Here is an 18,012-nt window from a genome sequence, read left to right on the forward strand (position 1 = left end):
TGCATTTTCACATTTTCATTACTCATTTTTTGGTTCCGTTTCTTTTAAAAGTGAGCTTCGGAAATGTTCTGAAAGTTCATGATGACTAGTCACTCTAGTACGGAAGTAAAATATGAATCATTCATGAGTTTTTGCGAGAGTTAATACTTTTTAATTATTCTGAAAAAAAAAGAGAAATCAGCTATTCTGATAGAGTACGAATGACTACGTCTTCTGAGACTAATCTTGGACTTTTAAGCTTCAGAATTCTAAAAAAAGGAGTCACGCTCTTTTTTGAAAACCGGCCTTGTCCATGTGATTATTTCTGATAAAAAATCTGTTCAGAATCGTTAAAAATCTCTAGAAATGCGCCGAAAATTGAGTAAAAATTCCAAAAACGTATCAAATTTTAGCAACAAAAAAAAACACATTTTTCCAACAAAAATGCCTCAACAGCGTTCGGTGTCGATTTATGCCGTAAATCTACACTAGAATGGGGTTTTTAACTGTGAAATGTTCAGAACGGTTGATGGCCGAGTTTCTGCAAAAATTCAGCGACTGGATTGCGAATTTAGCTGAAAATTTAAGATTTCTGGTACAAATCTATGTATTTCAGCGATTTTCCTTTGGAAACTATTACCAAAAACTATTACTGATTTCAACTCATCTGATAGCCCACTGCTCAGTTCAGCCCCAAAAATAGTTCAAGCCCTCAAGAACTTTCAGCACTTTTCATTGCCTCAAGCCATTGTCTATTCTCATCAATCCCCTGAAAATGCTCTGAAAGTTCTCCTGTCCCCAAGACTTCAAATGAATCATTCATGCTATTCCAGATATATACTTCTCCCTGTGAATACGTATGGTCAAAAGTACGATTTTCCCTATTTTTTTCCCATGAATTATTCTCCGAGTCTAGCCGGGCGTTCCTTTTCATTTCATTCAATCCAAATCCATAGAAGAATAATTCACCTGAATGATGAAAATAGTTATCGAGTTCAAAACTCGGAAAAGCTCTCTGCTTCTCTCTACCTCTTTCTCTCCCCAAAACTACCGGAAATGCGTCTATTTCTCTCCTTCCCCAACTACTTTCTTCTTCAATCTTTTTGTCCCAAAAATATGAAAAGCAACAAAAAGAAAGGCCTCACTCTCTCTCCATTTTCGAAAGGGGAACGGAAATTACAATTCGTTTGTGTTGTGTGCCCCTCCGCTATACATATGTACTTCCTCTCCTACGTACGTATACGTTTTCTGTAATTATTACTTGTGAGAAGGTGTATGTCTGGAAAAGGCCTAGAAACCTCCCTGTAGAAAACTAGTCCCCTCTTCAAAGATCTAAATAAAACTCTTTGATCTTTTCTCTACTATCAATGTCCATCATTTTCTTCTATTTCTAGGACGTGAAGGACCTTTAGAAGAAGCGCCTTTCCTCTTAAAAAATTAATTTGACCCCTTGACATCTTCCTCTCTGATACATGTCTTTCGTTGACACTCTTCCTCTTTTCTATCCCTCCCAAATTGTACATATTTATGTCCCTTTTCTTCTCGACCCAACAAAAAAATTTATTTTTCCAGATGGGCGAACGAATTCGCCTCTTCTCAACAGCCTCGTTCGTCTCACCTGCCACCACATCGACGACGAGATGTAGTGAGCCGACAGAAGGGGGCGGAGCTTCGTGTGGTGGAAGAGCAGCGATGACAGTAACAACGAGTGGGGGTGGAACAACGGTTATCGGACTGGCAAAGTCACATTCTTTGAATAGTTTCGACGATTCGACTGGTGAGATTTTGAAGTTTTGAGTGACTGAAATAGGAAAAAAAGTCGATTTTCTATTTCTGATTCTCCAAAAACTGCAGATAACGTTCTCACGGTTTAAATGACTAAAAAGTTGTAAAATATGAAAAGAGAAACTTGATAACTCCGCCCACTTTTGAGATATGCGTCTTTAATCTGTTGCTTCTCTGCGCTATCTCCAATTATCACTCTTTAAAGGTGCGTTTCTCAAAAATAGGCGGAGTTATCAAAAAATTGTCAACTAGAAATATAAAGCACTAGACGTATTCTTTATGCTGTATCAAAATGGATACCAGGAGAGTTGTTGGGAGCCGGTAGCAGGTTCTCAAGGGAGACCATTTTTCAATTTCTTGGAAAAATTATTTTAAAAAATTCTCGAAATATCTTGAATATGATACTGGGGACGACTTTTTGAAGTTTAATTGGAGGAGTTCAGATATAGTTTTGTAATCCGGATGCTTAGTAGAAATTCTGAATCTTGGAATTTTTAGATGTCTCATCTCCAGATTCTTCGTTAGACAATTCTGTCCTACTGTGATAATTCATACTGTAGTTTTCCGTATTCCTTCTAACAATATCACTGATTCCCTTCTCCACACTCATCCCCCTTCCCCTCTTTTTCCACTCAAGACCTCCCGCACCTTTTCGGTAAATATTTTTGGAACCAACAAGCCTTGTTTGCTTGCCAATTCGAGGGGGTCAACCACCTCCCCGTCCTTCTCTAATAATAATTTTAGTATTTCCAAATACTTTTTGTGCTCTTCGACGCCTTTAGAACACATCATCTCTTCTACTTGACCTACCTAATTCATTTATTTTCGTGTCAAAAGTTCCACTTCGTTTAAACTGAGAAATTGGTCTTCCCTCTCAACTAATTAGTTGCTCTTTTTGCTCTTTCATCCAAAAAGTTGAAACTTCCCAAAAAAGAAACTTTGCTCCATTCCTCCAGGTCCCTTCATCTTTTTCCCATAAGAATGTACATATCTCCGTTGTATTTTTTGAATAATTCATCAGTTTCTCCCCCCTTCACCCTCATTTTGCTATTTCATGCAAAAAACACCATTAGTCAAGGGAAAATAGAAGCGAGATGAGGGAGGAGCTTCTGTAATAGGAAAATGAAAAACAAAAGGAGAAGAAAAAATGAAATATGGCATTATAAGACGTTATATTTATTTGTTTTTCTGTGCCTTCGACCCCTGTATTCCTAATTCCAAACCTTTGAACCAAACGTGCTCCATTGAAATTTATTCTGTAATTTCAGCGCCTGTCTTCGTCTCAACAACAACGACGCGGTGTCAATCGGGTAGAAAAAGTCATCATTTCAACCATCTGAGAAATAATTCCGGTGTAGGGACGACAGAAGAAAATCGAAATTACGAGAAGAAAAAGTCGAGGATAGACGCAATCGGGTCACTTTTATCATTGCCTAGCCACGACGAGGCGATGAGTAATGCAGGTGAGCATTTTTATTCGGAAAAATAGAAAAATTCCGTTGCGGGGAATCGAACCCTGACCTTGTGAGTGAGAGCCATAAATTCAAAACACTACATATTCGCTCGGCACAGTTTTTATAACTGCGCTCTATCGAAACGCCGTCGAAAAATTTCGCTTTTTCTGAGTCTCTCAATTTCGCACTCAATTTTTTTCGGTTTCAGTATAGCGCGGTTGTAAGAAGCGTACTGTGCTAAAAGCAAAAGGACTAATAACGGCCTAATGACGTCTCAAAATATTCAAGCAGAATGAAAACGTATTTAGTAGAGAAAAATCACTGAAAATTATACAAACGTAGCTTGAGTATTCTTTGAAATTCTATAGAATTATATTTTAAACCTTAATATCATATGAGCAAGAAACAGTGCTACTAGTGGTTCAAGAATTCTAGCTACATACCGCAACGGATCGTGATAGGTGTCGCCCCTCACTCACGTAAAGTTCGAGAAGAAACCAAGAATTCAAATTTGCCCCACCAAACTTCTAACTTTCTAGACTTGCACTATCCAGTGATCCGAAAGATCTCATTGTTTTCAATCTTTTGTTATAACGAGTCGACGGGTGCAAACTTTTGGAAAGAATTCATTATCCTCTTCCCATTTTTCTTCTCTTTCTCACCGTTTTCCTTTCATGACCAATACACGTGCCAAGTTCAAATGAATTTCCATGTTTTCCATGTTCACTTTTCCATGGAGGTCAATCAACTAAAAAGGACCTAATCAAACAAAGTGCTTTTTTCTTATAGGAATGGACGCGATGGATTTGGAAAAAGGACTTGAAAAGGACGTCTCACAGCTGGGAATCCTTTGTCATCACTGCTCGACAACTGATTTAACGTGTCCCAAAACGCAGAAGGTACATTTTTTATTACTTTGAACTTTAAAGAATGGGGAGTTATTGCTCATAAAGTGGGAGAATTGGAAGAAAACAATTAATTGGTGAACTGAACTGAACGTAGCTTTTTTCCAATTCGAGGAGCCATAAAATGTGCACTATTTGTTTGTTCGGTTTCGAAGAAATGTATAGTTCTTTTCGGGGTCATCTTTGGAAAAAAGGGAACAACAGGGAGCTTTGTCGCCAGTTAATTTGTTTCGAACAGCTGAGAAGTTAGGTTACTGTAACTAAAGCAATTCTACAGTACCCTAAATAATGCAGTAAAAATGAAGGAAACTTGTTCTGAATTTTTAGCAAAATCTCAAACAAGTTCCATGTCGAGAATTCTGTAGATCAGACCCTACTGAAACTTTCATACTTGTCAATGCCCGGACCAGGCCGGGCCTTATCAACGAAATCAAGGCCAGAGTAGTTGGCGCCAAAATCAAGTTCAAATTGATTTCCAATTTTTCGAATTTTTCTGAATTTTTTCGCGAAAAAATCAAATTCTCGACTATCAATCAGTACTTACAGAATTTCGCAGACTTGCAACGGGTCGTGTCACAGTACAAAAATTTGAATTTATTAATTTTTAAAATTTGTTTTTCGATTTTTGCCAAAAAAAACGACTGGTCGATCCGGACAGGGCCGATATTTTGAAAGTCTGAAAATTCTGAAAAATCATAAAAAATTATGACATTATCGATGAAAAATTCAAAAAAATGACAAAAAAATTTGAAAAAATGTGTTCATTTTTTGAAGCCGAGTCTTCGGGTCGGGCCTGGACGGCCTTGACAAGTATAAAAGTTGTCATTTTTCAGAAAATTCAAGATTATCCTGGAGTTCCAAAACTTCCTGCTAGCTATTTGACCACTTTGATAAAAACTATCCGTATGTACTGTTTGCCATTAGTCATTCCACTTTCCAAATTTCCCCCAGTATTCTCTTTCTCCGTCCAATTCAGTATCATAATACAGATGGCAAACCAGAGGTTCCCCTCCAATAGCCTTCATGTTCATTTTCAAAACCAGGCATTATCCCTCCTATGTCAACCTGTCCAACAGGTGATGTGAAGATGTTTCAAATTCAGAAAAACGATGGTCATTTCCATTCCTCTTTTATTTTCTTGGGTCATAGATAGACTCTCATTACTTTTCATTCTTCCCCATCTCAAGGGCGTTCTCTCTTGTCTCCTTTTTTTTCAAAGTTAATCGTACCAGGCGCGACAGGTGCTGAGTTCAACCATCTGTCGAAGGAGACAAGGAGTGTATTTTATGTTCCCACCCATATCACTATATAGTCCCGGCCTCATTCTCATTCTATTCGGTTCTCTTCATCCTATTCTTCTTCTGCTAAGAAAATAAGACAAAATGGAAATGGTGTGTTCCTTCACAAATCCCCCCTATAACCCTCTATAACCCTTCCCCCTATACAATCTATTTTCAGGAACTACCATCTCCATCTGCTTCATCCGTCTACTCATTGGCACGTTCCGATATGTCGAATGAGCCGTTGTGTAGGATTTGTCATTGTTGTTGGCCACCAGATTCCAACGATCCACTGATTTCGCCGTGTAGATGTTCGGGTTCACTGCAGTATGTACATGTTTCATGTCTGATGGTGAGTGGGGTTTGAGGTTTTGAGGGATGCGACTGGAATAGAATAGTGGGATGGAGAGTTTGGGTTGAGGTTCGATATATTCCTGGAAAACAGACTTGCCAAAAATCGGGTCAGCCTGGCCCGGTCGGCTCAGATTCCAAAGTGGGCACTTATTATTTTTTTAATGAGCGACGGATGCTTCCATTTTTCCAGTTTTTCAGTTTTTTTCCAGTTTTTCATGCTTAAAATAAATATTAGAAATGATAATATGAAAAATACTTCCGAAAGTTCCAAAAAAGGGGTTCACATAACTGGAGTATTTTCTAGATCTATGAATACCTAATTCCTCCCCTGACGCTCTTTATTCATTGTCAGTGTCGCCTTCCTAACTACCTGCAAGGGCGCGTATCTCTAAGGGGAAAATAGCTACAGAAAAGTTATCAACTAATAAAATGTATACTATTTTATGTAGATTATTTTGTAGTTGATAACTTTTTGATAGCTCTGCAGGATTCTGAGATATCTGCTTTTGAAGATTGAAAGCGAGAAAGAGAGATCACAGAGAAGCGAGAGTGCCTGACTTCTTTGCGTCTCTCTCGAGTTTGCTTTCAAAAACTATTTAGCCCTCCCAAAGGTAATCAAACTCTCATCTCCAACATTTCAATATTTCTAGCACTGGCTCGACATCTCTTCTCGTAAACTGCACCGACCAGCCATCTGTGAACTGTGTCTCTACAAATACAGAAGACGTCGAGTGTTAAAGGTAACTCATTCCCTCCTCTCTTTCAATCCTCTCCTTTTATTACAGTACCGTGAAATGAAGCTTCCACAATGTGCTCAAGCGGATATTCGATTCTATACACTCTTTGTTATTGCAATTGTTCTCATGATCCTTTCTGCATTTGCCACTGTCGTTTGTTTTCAATTGGAAAAGAGTTACGGGTTACAAGGAGAGATTAGGAATCGGTAAGCTCCATATATTCCTTCTTAATTTTTCAAAAAAAAAAACTGAAAATCAATTTCAGAACCCTATCCCCAATGAATGTGGAAGGTGTGGCGAGTGATCTGACGCCTGCAGCTCCTCCTCCTCCAGCTCAATTATCTCAAGTAGCTCCGAATACAGATGAAACGACGACGTCAAGTGTGGTGTTAGGTGCCAGAAAACGAATCGGTTCGTTCTATTTTTAGGGAGTTTCTGATCAAAGACATTTACAGGTGATATAACAGTAAGTGCCTCTTCAAAAGACGAGTATAATCGGCGTGACGAAGCCGAAAATGTGTTATCGACGGTGACATTGATTGCCGCAATGGTCTTCTTCCTTAGCTTTTTCCTCGCCATGTATGCTCATGTTAAGGTTTGTTTTTTTGTTTTTTATTTCTTGTGAATTATGGTTGAAAAACTGAAAAAAAGTCCGGTCGTGACTTTCCACTTTTTCAAAATTTTATGAACTTTCATACAGTACCGTTATCAACTTTGCCTGTTTTCAGTTGAAAATTACCAACTTTGAGAGGGTATTCCAGTGCCACCTGATTGTCTTTTTTGTAGGGACACCACCATGAAAGTTACAAGTTGTCAAAATGAAAAGCTCCAAAATTTCACTATATGCATTTCAGGGAGAAATAACTTTGATGGTCTGTAACTTTCAAGATAGTGCCCCTACAAAAAAAATGGTGAACTACAAAAATAATATGCTATTTTTGCTCTATCGAGCCCATACAAAATTGATTTTATCAGACAATCAGGTGACACCGAAATACACTGTCAAAGTTGCTCATTTTCCACTGAAAAAACCAAAGTTGATAACCTTTTGAGCGGTATCAAAACTATAAGGGACTAGTTTACCATCCTCTGATTTTCTAGTCCACTTTCCAAATCCTTTCGAAAATAGTCTATCCCCTCTTTTCCCAAAAACCATTCCCATTTGTCACCTTTCTTTCCTCTTTCCAACCTTTTACCATTCACATTTCTAACAACCTGTAATTACCGGTGACTGGTTCTTTCTAATTAAACACATTCTCCGATCACTTTCGGCTTTTGCCTCCTTTTTTTTTGCATATTATTCCTCATTTCCTCACGATCCCATTCATCTCCAATCATGGAGAAAACATCGAATTCAATCTCTAATTATTTTCAGTCGGGTCTATCGTTTTGCGGATATTTGACACTATGCTGGAGTTCGAATCTTGAATGGTCAATTGAAGAATATAAACACTCGAGAGACACACAATATCTCAATAAACTCGAGGAGTTACGGAGGAAAATTAATGGTGAGTTTTCAGGCTTTTAGGGGTTTCAGGCTTTTAGAATTTCCTAGGCTTAGAAATAGTGGGGTCGTAGCTTTAGGCTTCTTAAGCCCAGGCTAGGGAAAAAAGGATCTTAGGCTTGTTATGCTTAGACTTCTTCTCAATCTTAGGCTTAGGTTTCTTATATTTAAGAAGGCAGCGGAGTTCCAGTCTCTTCTAAACCTTCTAGACCCCTCTCGTGATTCTCGAAAAGACCACCCATGACAATATAGAAATAAAAGAGCGATAAGAGTCATAAATTTCAATTCAATTCGTTGCCCGTCCTCAATATTTACCTATTCAAATATATGAATGTGTTTGTGCTTATGTTGTTCCAGCTGTAGAATTGGCCTACAGGGGGGACGAATACTGCTGCTTTCTTCTCTCTCAACTAAGCCGCGCATCCTATTATGTATCGTTATTAATCCCCCCCTTTCCCTTTTTCGTTGCCATTACGTCTTCTATGAATACGACCCAAACAAATCATTCGAAGAATAGAAACGAGAGAGTGAACATCAAAAAGGGGGAATTATTTTAGGGTTCTTGGCATTCTAAAAACGGAAAATTGGAAAAAGGGGATCTGAAAATTCTGGAATGAATACTGTAGGAGAAAGAGAGTACAGTACCGGTAAAAAGATTGTAAACTTTGGCCGTTTTCAGTTAATATTGTCTAAATTTGAGAGTGTGTCATGGTAATACTGATTAGCCTACCAAGAAAATGCTTAATGGATCATACAGATAAAAGGTAGAGCTTTATTTTTGTAGTTGACAACTTGTTTGTACGGACACTCACTAGAGAGTTATGGCCATTTTAAGACGACAGCTTAAAAATCGCACTATTTTACACTGAAATTTGTCGAAAACGGCTAAATTTACAACCTTTTGACCGGTACTTTTTTAGTAATCGGATAATCAAAGCACGCTGAAAATTCTCTATAAATTTGCCTCCCTCTGTCGCATATCCTACTGAAATCTAGATAGAATCTAGTTTTCTCATTCCCCCTACAGTTTTCGATGAACAACTTAACAAGTGCACTAGAGCGAATCTACAATTTCTTGGATTTTCCGCCTGAAATCCCAATAATTCTCGCTTCTCTCCTCAATTTTACAACAACCAAAACTTTCATTCAATCGTCTCTTGTTTTGCAGAAAAACAGAAGAAAGCCGCCGATGAAGTGGAACCACTCCGAAGTTCTGTGATTGTTCTTGAATAGCTCATATGTTTTTTTAATTCTATTTTCTTTTTTTAATTTCCAATATTTATCTCTTTTTATTGCGACCAAATTGTTTGTAAAAATGTGACAAAAGCGTATTTTCCCCTCAATCAAAAAAACTGTGAACTCTCTCGTTTTTCCACTGAAAACTTGTCTTTTCTCCTATTTTTTCCTTTTTCAATCCCCTCAAAACCACATTTGTCTCCTCCTTTCTCCCTCCTTCCAATTCGGTTATGTTGCCTTTATGCAAATGTTTGCAAAACGAAATTTTTCTGTGTGTTTATGTCTTCCTTTTCTCCTTTTTTTCTTCTTCAATCCGTTTCTAACCTTTACTTTTTTGAAACCACTTCTTTTTCTGCCCATCTTCTTACCATTTTATGTAATAAAATTATATTTGATTTTAATACATTATTGAAATTCGATAATACAGTTAAGTAAGCTGATTTTCAGAAGATGTTTAGGAAATTTCGTACCAAATTATAAGCTGAACAACAGAGGGAAACTCATGTTGTATTTCTACTGTGACAACAGTAGCTGAAACTTTGAAGATTTTTATAACAGATACCGTAAACCTCTAATAGAGCAAAGCTTATTTAGCGTGGAATATTTTTTTTCTCAAAAGAGATGTCAAAAAGTTGCCAACAAACATAATATAGCTAAATACTTATGAACTATTTCTTCAGTTGAAGGCAATTTGATAGCTCTCAAAGCAGTTGAGATATTGTGGTACTGGGGATTTTACAGTAACTGATAGGGTAAGATTCTCATTAGATCTAGAAACTTTCTAATTGAGTGCTCACTATCAGATTCGATTCTTTTAATTTCATTCATAACAGCACATTCTCTGACATCGATGTATTTACAGAGAAGTTCAAATTGTAGGATGTGCAGTAATTGACTATAAATTCACATGTTTTCCTTACAGCAATTTAACTTTATTTGAAAGCCAATTACACTTCTACTCCTAAACCGTATCAAAACCATCCTAAAACATCGAGCACCAGCTTGACCGTAGATTCAGAATCTACACTGGACAGTTTACTGTAATACATTCACTTGAGTTCTTTTCTGTTAGCCTATAAAGGAATGAGAAAAACTTTGACAAAACTCATTGTCCCTTCAGAAGTAAGAACTCAAGCCGTTCCCATATCCATACTGTCATGGGACAAAGATCTAGACCACATGTTCCCCATCATACACTTACTAACTGTCGTTACTTCACGCACAAAACACCTCTCATCCTCATCTTTCCTCTCTCTTGGCTGGCCGGCTCTCGACGGCCTCCATCATACCGCCACAGCACAATAGAGATTGATCAATCTACTCATGGACATTCACACTGCAGAACATGGTCAACAGTTAACACGGTTTAAGCGACGCACTTAAACTCGCGTTACAATACAAAATGAAAGCTTTCTACCAACCAGGTTCGTCCTGAAGTCCATAACTTTCTTCCCCCTTCTCCTCCTTCCAGAACTCTGATTTCTTCTTTTTCTACTTGATAATCCCACCTTCCTCTTCCAACTACCAATATACATATACTCACCCCGACGTTCGTGTTGACCTGTAATCCAATAAAACCTAAACATTTCTCGAGACGCATAGGTAATGCGTTCTCTCTCTCTCTCTCTCTCTCGTTAATCCCTCTTCTCTTCCTTTTACCGCTCTTCGATTCTCCCATAACCTTTCATTGTGGAGTTCACAGATGTCAGGCGTCTTAGATGAAGTGCTAATTGGTGAGTGACTAGTAATTAGGTTCCTGATCTTGCTATTAGACAGGAGACCTGCATTCAACTGTTGTCGGTCTTCTTCATTTTCTTCGCATATTTCTTTTTTCTATTGATTGTGATTTCCAGAACTGTTACTACTCAAAAATGGAGTTTCTTAATTTCGGAACTTTCCCCCTATTTCGACTGCCAACTGTAGTGTTACGAGAAGTTTTGGGGATAATGACACCGATTGAAAAGTGAGTTTCAGCGGATTTAAATCAGAGATATGTCCTTTTCCAGCACAAACTTATCCTTGGCATCTTCTGGAGCCAAAACTAAAGTTAAATTATATTGGAACACTACAAAATATCTTACTGAAGTGCAAGTTCTGAAGCAACCATTATTTGTTTTTTATGGAAAACCAACTGTATGGGAATACCAGATTACAACAAATCAGGAAGAAGCAGATTATGAAGAAGAGACGTTGAATGAGTTCAAAAAATGGTTCACATATCTCAAAGAGTTAATGCGATTCAAAATCTGTCATATTTTGTTTGACACTGACGCGTTCAAGAATGAAAACCAATCGTTTATTGATTTATTGAAGCCTGAGATCCAATCTCTTTGTAGTTTCACAATTGTGGGAGACACTGAATCAGATGACGATGTGGCGTATATTTTGAAAGATTTACCAAAATCGGGAAGCTTGATCTTAAATAGCTATCTGAGTGCGGCTTTCCAAGGAGTGATTCCTCCAATAACGCCACAGTTGCATATTGCCAACGGAGAGTGGATCACGTTCTCCCAATTCATTGAGTTCCGTGCTGCCGAAATCATCATTCATAGGTGTAAATTGAAAGGAATTCAATTGAATGAATTCCTTAGAAAATGGATGAGAATGGAGTCGCATCGGTGCCTGCAGAATTTATCAATCAATATCAGCAGTACGAATGATCTACAGGAAATTTGCAATCTTTCACACAAAGTTGTTCAGCAGGACACGCCTCAATTCGTTGAGCTGTAAGTTTTTGTCGCAGCTATGTAGAGGTTCCTGATTCACTTGCATTTTTCAGGACCTTTAGTAGAGAAGAACTCAAAGCAGGACTTGAAATCCAACGACACGACGGAGTTACTGCTAGATTGTTCTTAACGGAAGGTAACAGTGGATCGATACTCAGAATGATTGTTACTGGCAATACACTCATATAGATTGCTAATTCATTAAAAATAATAAGGAACTTTAGAATAAAGAATATATGTATAAGGTTACGAGAAAAAAGTTATCACGAGTTTTTTTGGCGGTTCGAAAATATGGTTTAATCATAGATACTATCAAAACATCATTATTACTCAAAAATGATAACGGAACAGACCACGAGTAGTAGGGAACAAAGGTTAAATAGTAGGTCTTATCAGTGACACATTGGAGCTACCTCAACACATGGAAGGTTATAAAGGTAAGGAACACAAAGTGAGCGACTTATAGAGTGGCTCACGGGACATGACATAGTAACACTCTTAATAAGCTTAATCTTATCTTTCGCGCCAACGATGATATTAGTACCAAATATGATATTTTCATAAGTTACTTATCGTATGTCTTTTCTTCAACAGTTCCCTGAAAAACCCCAACTTCGCTAGCTGGAAATCTGTCAACTTTAATACCTTGAAAACTTTTTGAAACTAGTGGTGTTCTGACTTATAGGGTGCGAACCCCAAGTCAGATGAGTTTGGCGAGAACAGGAAAGAGATAGAGATGAATTACGAACAACTTTATTAGACTTTACTAACCAAAAGGTTCTTTCCTTTTATCCTTCGACGATTCCCTCCTCTTGTCCATAGGCGACATCGACGGGGAGGACATCTCAGACGGCGGGTTGGCAGGAAAGTGTTGACGGCTTCTTGAAGCAAGAGTGAAGTTTCCCGTTGATTCCATTTCCTTATATGCAGAAAGATGTGGGGCAGATGGTTATCGAAAGGTCGAATCGTCATAGGCCAAGGTCACGTTCATTCGGTAGACTGATTGTAGTTGGAGTTGACCGGAGGAGAAGTTGGAAGGTTACGTAGAATTGGTTAATGAATTGTTTGTGTAAAGTTGTAGTCTATTAGAGACGATTGTTATTTGTAAGAGCCTGTGTGGCTTTGGTGATTTAGCTAGGTCGTGAATTAAGACCTATTAATTCCGCGACAAGTGGAGCTGCAACGGGAAATAGCCGTCTCCTCTAGAGACGCTACTGACTACCTTCATTAGGTGAAAATAGCAAAAAAATGCAGAGCAAGTAACAAAATATCGCAGAAATCTAGAGCTGTTAACTTTTAAAAATCGGGAACAAGCCGATTTTCCCAATTCGCCAACAGTTTATTGAAACAATATTTACGTGGACGTTCCAATTTTCTTGAATAGCACGAACCATAAGGGCCTATCTAAGGTCACTAGGACACCCGAAAAATTCGAAGCCCTCGCAGTAAATTTCGAAATTCAGTACATTCTTAATAGATTCACTCAATTTAGCATTCCCGAAAACTACAAATCCACTCAGCATTTTATATGGGTCCAAGAAGAGGAAGTCGGTAAATACTTATCAAAACTAAAAATAAACATCATTTCAACCGCCGACGGTATATCTGCAAGATTCTTCAAAATAGTCTCAGTATTGCCCACTATGCCAGTTTTACAATTTAACCATGATGATAGGTAAGGTTTCAAAAAAGTGAATTTAATGAATAGTCACTGCTCTTAAAATGTAGTTCCCAACATTAGTATCTCAATATCGTTCCCTAAGCATAACTTCTGTACTTTGCCGAATCTACAAAAGATGTCTTTTGAAAAGAATTACCAAATATTTAAGCTTTATTAACTTCTTCAGCAATAGTCAACATGGTTTCCGTCCAGGACGGTCCCATGCGTACTTGACAGAGTGAGTCTTGACATTTTGCTAAAAAGACTGTTAGATACCCAGCTTAACCCCCATCTACTAAATTGGATAAATTTCTACCTAACAGACAGAATCTTCCGAGTGAAAATTAAGCACGATTTCTCTACAATGAAAAGTGTAAGCTTTGGAGTACCTCAAGGGGCGCTCTTATCCCCACTACTTTTTTGTATTTTATTGGTATCGAAAATGCGTAAACGTATTGAGAATGCGTAACGAAATAAAGTAAAAAATGAGTCGGTAAAAATTATCAGGAAGTTCGGTGTAATGCTCTTCTCATCAAATCCATTAGTTTCGTTTTCCTAGAGCTAACAAGGGAATGACCCTGAGTGTCCCCCGAGTTTCTCAACGATGTTTACACCAAAGATAGGCCTTACCAAGACTCGAACAACACTATATGTTTTAGGTGCAACAAACTTGTTTCCAGCGAGTGGCAAACATTTTTCAATTTTTTCGAAATTTTTTGGGTCGAGTCACTTTGAGACATCGTAACTTTGTTCATTCTGAAGGATTTTATAAAATTCAAAGTGTTATAAAAAGGTGAAGATGTTGGCTACAAAAAAGCTAATTGGACCAATTTACGAAATTGAAAACCGGAAAGATACAAATCAAAACGTAAAAATTGTCAAGACTCGTGAAATCAGAAAAAGACCATTTTTGAAAAAAAGGTCTTGGGGGGACCATGTCTATCTGATCTCTCGTGTTGAGTGAGGTAGACATACAGTACCGCTCAAAAGTATGTATATTAAGTTTTGTCTTTTTCAGTTGAAAATGCTCAACTTTGAGAGTGTGTCATGGTAATACTGATTGTCCCACAAAATAACTTTTTATGGAATCAAATAGACCAAGAGTAGTACTCCATTTTTGTAGTTGACACTTTTTTTGTACGGACACTCCCTAGAGAGTTATGGTCATTTTAAGTGGACAGCTCAAAAATCGAACTATTTTCCACTGAAATCGGACGATTTGAGGGAGAAATAATCTAACCGAGATGTAACTTGCTAGGGAGTGTTTGTACGAAAACGTTGTGAATTACAAAAATAAAGTTCTTTTCTTGGTCTGTTTGATCCAATAAAAAGTTATTTTGTGGGACAATTAGTATTACCATGACACACTCTCAAAGTTGGGTGTTTTCAACTGAAAAAGGCAAAGCTTAATATATTTTTGATCATAACTTATCTCAAATAGGTCCAATTGAGCTGAAACTTTGGGAAAACATTTATTGTAGAGTTTTTAATATATTTACACAAAATTTGGGTAAAAAAGTCATGTTCCAAAAGTTTTTTGCACAATTTTCGAAAATCTCAAAAATACGAAAAAATGGCATATTTTTGTTTAAATGATCAGTGTATCGAAAACAGGTTAGTGGGGTCGATAGTGGGGTCGTAGCTTTAGGCTTCTTAGGCTGAGCCTAGGGGAAAAGTGAGATCAGGCTTGTTATGCTTAGACTTCTTCTCAATCTTGCGCACCCGTAATTCCCGAGTACGGGAGCATAACGGCCAAGTTTGAAATAAAAATTATAATTAAAATAATATACGTGAGACCCGCAAAACACTTTTCGAATATTTTTTTTCATTTCCAAGAATTTTGCATGATAGACAATGTTTCCCGATACCAAACCTGAGTTTTAAGATCATAAAGTTCAAAACTAAACAAATTCAAGCAGCATTATTTTCTCATAATCGATTCACTGGTTTGCTCAGTTATCCCGTTGTTACATTTGAAGCAAAATTTTGAGCGAGCAATTATTGAGTTCACTAAATTGAAGTATACAAATAGATAAAAAAGAGAGTAGGAGGGAAGAGAAAGCTTCCGAGGGTCCCTATTTAAAGATGATCGCTACTTCCGGGGGTCGTCAGCCAAGAGGCGGGGCGAGAGCAAGCTCCAGGGTTTCCCTGTTTTAAGGTAATCACTACTTCCAGGGTGCTGAGCTTAGGGGCGGAGCGAGAGCAAGCTTCTGGGCGTCCCTGTTTTAAGGTAATCACTACTTCTAGGGTGCTGAGCTTAGGGGCGGGGCGAGAGCAAGCTCCAGGGTGTCCTGTTTTAAGGTAATCGCTACTTCCAGGGTCCTAACCCAAGGCGCGGGGTGAGAGCAAGCTTCTGGGCGTCCCTTCGTTGAAATTCACATTCCGTGGCAAGCAGAATAATTGGTAATGAACAAGAAAGTGGGAAACACGCGGTGAAAAAAACCTCACTGGCCTCACGTGGTCTACAAAATTCAGAAAAATTAATGTGGCCTTTATGCTCCCGTACTCAGGAAATACAGAGAGACCTCAATCTTAGGCTTAGGTTTCTTATATTTAAGAAGTCAGCGGAGTTCCAGCCTGTTCTAGTCCTCTTCTATGCTTTCTAGACCCCCCGTGATTCTCGAAAAGACCACCCATGACAATACAGACATAAAAGAGCGATAAGAGTCATAAATTTCAATTCAATTCGTTGCCCGTCCTCAATATTTACCTATTCAAATATATGAATGTGTTTGTGCTTATGTTGTTCCAGCTGTAGAATTGGCCTACAGGGGGGACGAATACTGCTGCTTTCTTTTCTCTCAACTAAGCCGCGCATCCTATTATGTATCGTTATTAATCCCCCCTTTTCCCTTTTTCGTTGCCATTACGTCTTCTATGAATACGACCCAAACAAATCATTCGAAGAATAGAAACGAGAGGGTGAACATCAAAAAGAGGGAATTATTTTAGGGTTCTTGGCATTCTGATAGATACGGAAATTTGGAAGAAGGGATCGGAAAATTTTGGAATGAATACTGTAGGGGGAAGAGAGTACAGTACCGGTAAAAAGATTGTAAACTTTGCCCGTTTTCAGTTGAAATTGTCCAACTTTGAGAGGTTGTCATGGTAATACTGATTGGCCTACCAAGAAAATTTTTTAATGAATCATACAGATCAAAGGTGGAGCTTCATTTTTGTAGTAGACAACTTTTTTGTACGGACACTCCTTAGTAAGTTATGGTCATTTTAAGACGACAGCTTAAAAATCGCACTGTTTTACACTGAAATTGGTTGAAAACGGCCAAATTTACAACCTTTTGACCGGTACTGAAAATTCTCTATAAATTTGCCTCCCTCTGTCGCATATCGTACTGAAATCTGAAGAGAATCTAGTTTTCTCATTCCCCCTACAGTTTTCGATGAACAACTTAACAAGTGCACTAGAGCGAATCTACAATTTCTTGGATTTTCCGCCTGAAATCCCAATAATTCTCGCTTCTTTCCTCAATTTCACAACAACCAAAACTTTCTCTCTTTTTTTTGCAGAAAAACAGAAGAAAGCCGCCGATGAAGTGGAACCACTCCGAAGTTCTGTGATTGTTCTTGAATAGCTCATATGTTTTTTTAATTCTATTTTCTTTTTTTAATTTCCAATATTTATCTCTTTTTATTGCGACCAAATTGTTTGTAAAAATGTGACAAAAGCGTATTCCTCCCCCAATCAAAACAACTGTGAACTCTTTCGTTTTTCCACTGAAAACTTGTCTTTTCTCCTATTTTTTCCTTTTTCAATCCCCTCAAAACCACATTTGTCTCCTCCTTTCTCCCTCCTTCCAATTCGGTTATGTTGCCTTTATGCAAATGTTTGCAAAACGAAATTTTTCTGTGTGTTTATGTCTTCCTTTTTTCCTTTTTTCTTCTTCAATCCGTTTCTAACCTTTCCTTTTTTGAAACCCATTTCTTTTTCTGCCCATCTTCTTACCATTTTATGTAATAAAATTATATTTAATTTTAACAGATTCTTGAATTTGTCAGATTGTCAGGCCAAATTAGAGCAGCATTCAGAATAGAGAACAGTAAGCAAAATATCAAGATGCTCTTTCTTTGAAGTTTATTCGAAAAATGTAAATAATATATTATTGAAATCTAGACTGAAAAATTGATTTAAATTCAAGCATAGATTCAATTTAGTTGCAAATTTTAAAAATTGAAGCTTTAAACTATACAGAATATAACTTATTTCTTGACAACTATAGCTGAAACTTTGAACTGTATAGAGTAGATTCTGTGTAGAAACTTTGATTTTTCAGACAGATCGGCATTTTTGAATAAATAACAGATAGGGTAAGAATCTCATTAGATCTGGAACACTTCATAATTTTGTGCTCACTATCAGATTTGATTCTTGTC

General features: G+C 37.7%; 2 protein-coding genes across 2 annotated transcripts; both read left to right on the forward strand.

The window, feature by feature from the left end:
* Positions 1-1,551: 1,551 nt before the first annotated feature.
* On the forward strand, positions 1,552-9,231 carry GCK72_006678 (uncharacterized protein; the record flags this gene model as incomplete). Its single annotated transcript, XM_003109985.2, has 10 exons — positions 1,552-1,756; positions 3,033-3,227; positions 4,008-4,117; positions 5,582-5,755; positions 6,408-6,497; positions 6,543-6,700; positions 6,760-6,905; positions 6,950-7,089; positions 7,870-8,002; positions 9,167-9,231. 10 exons carry the CDS (start codon positions 1,552-1,554, stop codon positions 9,229-9,231), a joined length of 1,416 nt encoding a protein of 471 aa, XP_003110033.2.
* A 1,874-nt stretch (positions 9,232-11,105) lies between these two features.
* On the forward strand, positions 11,106-12,149 carry GCK72_006679 (uncharacterized protein; the record flags this gene model as incomplete). Its single annotated transcript, XM_053725738.1, has 3 exons — positions 11,106-11,197; positions 11,241-11,960; positions 12,014-12,149. The coding sequence occupies 3 exons, from the start codon at positions 11,106-11,108 to the stop codon at positions 12,147-12,149; spliced, it is 948 nt and encodes a 315-aa protein (XP_053589932.1).
* Positions 12,150-18,012: the final 5,863 nt, after the last annotated feature.

Source organism: Caenorhabditis remanei, chromosome II, assembly GCF_010183535.1.
Source record: "Caenorhabditis remanei strain PX506 chromosome II, whole genome shotgun sequence".
NCBI lineage: Eukaryota > Metazoa > Nematoda > Chromadorea > Rhabditida > Rhabditidae > Caenorhabditis > Caenorhabditis remanei.